The 6,792-nt window shown below is 47.8% G+C and overlaps 1 protein-coding gene across 1 annotated transcript in view; it reads right to left on the bottom strand.

Annotated features, from left to right (window-relative positions):
- The window catches only part of LOC149349002 (caskin-2-like), a 281,321-nt gene that overhangs the window by 191,195 nt on the left and 83,334 nt on the right, over positions 1 to 6,792 (bottom strand). The window contains exons 2-3 of the mRNA XM_089541106.1: positions 1,729 to 1,780; positions 630 to 727 (exon numbers count right to left, since the gene is read on the bottom strand). Of these exons, the coding sequence (XP_089397232.1) occupies positions 630 to 727; positions 1,729 to 1,780 (150 nt within the window). The remainder of the gene's footprint in view (positions 1 to 629; positions 728 to 1,728; positions 1,781 to 6,792) is intronic.

The following is a 6,792-nucleotide window of genomic DNA, read 5'->3' as shown; positions in this document are numbered from 1 at the left end:
ATGCGTTTTAACACCGATCGAGCTGGAACCGGCTCGGTGCTCAGCGGGATCGGTCTCGACGATCGCGATTGGAATCAACCCTGTATGAACGTAGGAGCTGCACTGAGTTCGATCCTATTCGACGCCACTATGATCCTAAATGCTCGTGTGACATGTAAGAATGAGGAAAGCAAAACCAAAAAATTGCTGTTGGTTTAGCTCCGGTTAAACCTAGTAAGACGAGACAGCGTCACGTGTTAAGCTTGCTAAACCTCTCCATTCAGTACACTTCATACTGTCGTTGTAACTTCGCAGCCCGACGAGCTGCTACGGCGGGGTGTTCGTCGTCTTCCATTGCACTGCGTATGGCCTGGGGCCGCTACGCGCTTCTTACATTCACAAGTTATGACGTCATCAGTCACGTGGATCGCGTCATGTCACGCATGCGATGACGTCACATATCACGCGACCACCCGCTTTTGACCTTGACCTTGGGTACCATAGGGTAGCGCACCATAGTAGCACCATGAGCTCTTCATGATTTGACCTCTGGCTCGTTACAAGGTCAAAACTGAAAGCACGGCGACCTTGGCTTTACATGGTCTCTTACGGGGGCAGAGGGTCAAAGGAAGAGAGACGGTCTAGCTCACCCCTGGCGTCCTTGAGGTCCACGGTGGCTCCCAGGTCCAGGAGAAGCCGCATCACGGCCACCGAGCACTGCAGCGCCGCCTGGTGAAGACTCGACATACTGCGTCCGGAACACACAAAAAAATGAGCAAAACGCTGAGGCAGCGCATGAGTATCGAGCGTTATCAGTATCGAACGAATATTGCGTCACTAGCCATCTTCGCTATATCCGGTACACACTTTTCGTTATATCCGGATATCTACTTTTTTTCATGCCAACGTGTACAGCGCAAGAAGGCAAATCGTTTGCCACCGCTTCGAATGTCCTACGTCAATTAGTTTGGCCGTATTGGACGTTTGAAGTTTCATGAAGTCACGCTTTGGGAAACCAAAGGTCGTCCGTGCGAATCCCTATGATAGGCTATGCTTTGACTCAATTAATAACCTTATGCTTCGTAACGCGCTGAATCGTTTGATCTTACTCCGAACATTGTGCGTCAATTAGGTGGTCCACAATCCGTGTACCAATGGTGCCATCCACTGGTCCCACTTGGACGGCCTTGCGTTTTGTACTAATGCGACCTTGGGTAATGCGAGCGTCTGAAACCAAGCTCTACCACTGCTTCATTCGTTGCTACGGGAGGCTGATTCTTCTTTGTCCAGTGTTCGTTCTATGCACTATAGGCTGTAATTTGTGATAAGTACGGTGTGTTAAAATAAGGTCATGGTGTTTCTGGGTGGCCACCCACTTTGTATACATTTGTTTTGCCCTCAGTCATGAGTGTGTTTGGTTTGGTTTGGTTTATGGGGTTTAACGTCCCAAAGCGACTGAGGCTATGAGAGACGCCGTAGTGGAGGGCTCCGGAAATTTCGACCACCTGGGGTTCTTTAACGTGCACTGACATCGCACAGTACACGGGCCTCGAATTTCTCCTCCAAAGAAATTCAACCGCCGCGGCCGGGATCGAACCCACGTCTTTCGGGCCAGCAGCCGAGCACCATAGCCACTGAGCCACCGCGGCGGCGAGTGTGTTTCCAATGTTTTGTTTGTTTGCACTGTTGAATAAACTTCCCTTTTATTCATGAGCCGAGAAGAAGGCCAGCAACAGTCCGACTGCTTACCCGTCGCTGTCGCGCGTATCCACGTGCATCCTCCGCTCGCCGGTCAGGATCTCTGTGCACAAGAGGGAGAGGAGGTCGTGAGCGGCTGAACATAGGGTGCGAAGCGACACTCGTACAGCAGAGGCGAAAAATGCACAGCACTCAACAAATCGGGGACGTACACTGACGTCAGAAATTCATCTGACCATAACATCCCGTTTCAAAAACTAGAGTCATACGTGGTACCACAGGCACCGCCTTGATGCTCCTCAATAGTCTTCTCCTCAATGATGCTCCTTGATACTCCTCAATAGTCTTCAAGCAGGTCGTTTATAGCGAAGGCGTTCCACAAATCGCTGTTCTGAGTCTTCAAGCAGGTCGTTTATAGCGAAGGCGTTCCACAAATCGCTGTTCTGGGTACTCGTTTGTTTTTAAGGCGGAAGCCTTTAATGTCTCATCGTTGTAAGCAGCAGTTGTCGACAGAAAATGTCACGCTTTTCAATTGGTGGAAACAGTCGTGACGTCAAAGTTCGCGAATTTCAAACGGGGCCAATTGTATTTTGGCTAGTAACCATGCAACCAATTGAAGGGATCGTATAGTGATGCTCCAAGTAAGTGGGACTGAGCTTACTTAATTGCTTAATTACCCAATTAGCCTACTTAGCTTTACTAGTCAGGCCATATAAATAAATAAAACTGATTAAGAAATTGGTCGAGCTCAGGAATCGAACCCCGGTCTTCAGCGTGAGAGACGAGCATGCTATCCACTCCGCCATGCCAGCTCGATGGTTTGGAATGAACAAAGGCGCGTCTAGTGAATACGGTGTCTTCACTCACTCTCATCCTCCTCCATTCCCTTCCGGCGAGGTTTAGGTGTCCACCGACAAATGAGAGACGGATACATTTCCTTTCCTCAAACACCAATTTACCGACGAGCAAGGCGTAGAACCGAATGGGCGATGGCGTTCTATGGACTCCTTGGCAGCGTTGCAAGACGCTGTCGCGTTCCACTCTTGGGGGCGAAGCTTAACATCTTAACCACACATCAGTGACCACACTTTAGGTCAAAAAAGTGCCCCCCTGAATTTTGTGAGACAGTTACTGCGTAATTTCCTTTCCTCAAATACAATTTTCATTTTCTTCATTACGGCTCCTCTTTATCTATCTTCTTTCACTCCCACTTCCTCCCTTCCTCTACGGTGCGGTTCAGGTGTCCACCGAGATGACAGAGAATTACTGCGCCATTTCCTTTCCTCAAAAAGCGTTGCGTTCAAAGGGCAAGGTATCGCGCCGAACGGGTGGTGGCGTTCCGTGGACTCCCTGGCAGCGCTACAACGCGCTGTCGCGTTCCACTCCTAAAGGCGAAGCTTAAGCGTCATTAATTAGCAGTTAATTAGTATTCAGGCATTAATCAGTAATTAACCATTAATTAGTGATTTGTCATCACTTAGTAATTAGTACTCAATTATATGTGACGCCACCAGTGCCACAGAAACAGCGAAGGTGGTGCGGAAAACGCTTCCGCCTCTACCCACTTTAGACAGTCAAAGTGCCCCCTGAATTTTCGTTTTCTATATTAACGACTTGTCATCCTGTCTAACGCATTGCAGTATCACAGTGTACGAAAATGATACTATCGTATCACTCAGCACGGCATTAATGACTTCACGCATAACTTACAAAGCGGCCATATTTCTCTTGAACACTGGTGCCGCAATAACCGGTCAGCAATAAATGTTACTGCGCATTCCCTTCAAATTTTCCACTCTCCTAAAAATAAAGGTACGAAGTTTCTCCAATATTATGCGATAATTCTATTCTCACCTCGTCTCAAGACCTGGTTCCGTTCCTAGGTGTTGCCACTGATATTCACTCAAAATTTCATTCTCAGATAGCTGTAACTTATTAAAGTTCGAAATTATTTCAACATCCAAACATATCGCTCTTTACATGCACTTGAACATCGCTATGACGAAGTTAAAGGGACCCGGCGATTACTTCCTTATAGCCGCAGCCTCTTTATAGTCCGACGTGTTGACCGAGTTTCCAAGGAAAATTATCATTCCTTCGTTACATCCATTATTTCGTTATAAACCGTTTCGTTATAACAAGGTTCGACAGTGCTACCAATTTTTCCAATAGAACTCCGACCCTTAATAAAATTTCAAACGCAAGTGGTACGCACCGTAACTTCCTCCCCCCGACAGTCACCATCGCGCATTTCATTCACTGAACTAAACGGTCTGCAACTCTACGCCCTATTATAATATAGGCATTTCATTTTTCAACATTCTTTATCGTCAATTCATCTTTCCTATCGATATGTTTACAACCACCGACGTAACATGTTTTGTACTGCGTACTATGCAAGGTTTCATTTTATACTAACTACAGATTCTTCATTTTCCGGACGCGAAACAGACTGGCATCACTGCCAAGGCCCTCCAGACAATTCTTATAAATGGTTCATAAACAGTCCATAGACTACTTATACACTCTATTGCCTTCCTGTAGGTATTTCTTTTTGTCTATTCATTGTATATATACTGTGTATAGACAAAAGTTTACTAAAAGTGTATGGCCATAAATCTATAGATTGTCATAGACTGTCTATAACATTTGTATTGCCTACAGACTTCTCTAAGATCGGTCTATAGAAAGTCTATAGAACTTATAGACAAAAGTCTATGGACAGTCTAAGACTGTCTAAAAAAAATTGCAGGGGAGCTGATCAACATAATATGGACATATACTAAGATGAAAGCAAAAACTAAAACAAAAAAATTACCGACGATTACGTTACTTCCTAATGCGAAATTTGGGCGCAGCAAATAAGCTGTTTCACCTTTTCGATAGTGAGTCAACCCCAGCTGCGGAGTTGGTTTCAGGGACAACGCCGCCGATGCCGACACAAACAATATGATACCCTCGCTTCCGCAGCGCTAAGAACCAGGTCTAGCCGTGGGAAGGTGGTCACGTATTCGTCGACGTGCCGGGGCCTACGTGAAATAACCGGCGCGTCGGCAACTGAAGAGCACCCTGTTGTCCTTGTGCGCACTGATGCACCAGTAACTATATTCCCATTGGCGTTCGCTAGGGCGGTAGCAGTAGTGAACGCCAATGGGAATATAGTTACTGGTGCATCAGTGCGCACAAGGACAACACAAGCAGCGGAAGAGATCGCCGTAGCTCTAGCCCTGACTGAAGCCAATCGGCAGGGACTGAGTTACTGGATAGCCACGGATTCTCAGGCTGCAGCAAGGGCGTACAGAGATGGAAGGATCGGCCGAAAAGCCGCGAGTATCCTCTTCGAACAAAAACAACAAAGACATGGATCAAACAACACAAACATTCAACACGCCATCATTTGGGTCCCTGACACTGGGGTTGAGGGAAATCTCATGGCAGACACCGTTGTCCGAGGGTTCACGAACCGGAGGGCGGGTTTGCCGGTGGAACCCTTCAGCACGCCAGAATCTTACGGGGAGGCAATGAAGGCGTTGTTGGGAGCGCGCAAGAAGTACTCGGCTCCGGCGGATATCCTCGACAGAGAGCAGGCCACCACGCTCAGACGACTACAAACAGACACTTACCCAAGCAGAGCCATGTATCACAAAATGTGGCCGAACAGATACGCGAAAGAGTGCGTGTGGTGTGGGGGCTACGCCACAACGTACCACGCCACCTGGGGCTGCGAAAAAAGCCCTTTACTACCAAAGGTAAATAGCCCTAGTCTAGAGCAGTGGGAGGCCCTCCTGGCTGACTCCGACCCGAGCACTCAGCTTATGCTGGTGACGAGGGCCAAGGCAGCGGCGGAGGCCAACGGTATCCTGGACTAGGGAAGACCGACCACTGTAGCTCCACATCTATCTATCCCCATCCCCATACTCCCTAACTCTTCCTTTTGAAAAAAAAAATAAATGTTTTTACTACTACTACTAGCGGCGTCAGCGGCATCCAGCGGTATCAGTCGGTCGCTGCTAGCGCTTGGGGGATGAAAGGGGGGCGGAGCTGGTTATGAGGCCGACGACGACGCGAAACCCAGGAACGGACGCTAAAGAGCTGCGCTCTAAAATTACGAGTCAGTTTGGCGACTAAAGTGGTGCAAGGCGAAAGCCTTAGTACAGCATTCTGTCACGAATATGGTTGTGAATGATGAATGAAGTGCTGCCAGCGAATGACGCGTCCATTGGCTGTCTGCGTGTGTTACTGATGTGTGGTTAACATGTTAAGCTTCGCCTGTAAGAGTGGAACGCGACAGCGTCTTGCAACGCTGCCAGGGAGTCCACAGAACGCCATCGCCAATTCGGCTGTACACCTTGCTGGACGGTAAATTTATTTTTTGAGGAAAGGAAATGTATCTCTCTCGCATATCTGGGTGGACACCTGCACCTCGCCGTAAGGGAAAGGGGGAAGATGGGAGTGAACGAAGACGCCGTATTAGCTAGACGCGCCTTTGTTCATTCCAAACCATTCAGCTGGCATTACGGAGTGGCTAGCGTGCTCGTATCGCACTCCGGAGACCCTGGTTCGATTCCCCAACTCGACCAATTTCGTTCTCGGTTTTATTGATTTATGCGGTCTAACTAGAAAGGTTAATTAGGCTATTTCATATTTATATTATTGTATTTCTATCCATCGTGTTCTGTCATTAACCTGTCAATTGTTGGAACTGTCTAGGATGTTCGACACAAATTATATGAAACGAGCAACGTCTTACTGAGTGGGGAAGTGCGTGGTGGTGGAGGGAACGCGGCATCGTTCTTATCTGTTTTTTTCAGCAGCGTCTCCTTCCGCGGACGCTGTTGTCGCTGCGGCGCGCGTCTTTCTTTTCTTCTGACCTCTTCATTCTCCTCTATATTAATTAGGCTAAATGATTAATTAAGCAATTAACTAAACTCAGTCCAACTTAGTTGCAGCATCACTATACGATCCCTTTGATTGGTTGCATGGTTACTAGCCAAAGTACAATTGGTCCCATTTGAAATTCGCGCACTGTGACGTCACGAGCATTTCGACCAATTGAAAAGCGTGACATTGGGGGCGGAGCTGGTTACGAGGCCGACGCCGACGACGACGCGAAAC

This window comes from Amblyomma mixtum, chromosome 4 (genome assembly GCF_055824585.1).
Source record: "Amblyomma mixtum isolate Tamu chromosome 4, ASM5582458v1, whole genome shotgun sequence".
NCBI classification, from domain to species: domain Eukaryota; kingdom Metazoa; phylum Arthropoda; class Arachnida; order Ixodida; family Ixodidae; genus Amblyomma; species Amblyomma mixtum.
Note: the sequence above shows the minus strand (reverse complement) of the source record. Positions and strands in the feature narration are given on the sequence as shown.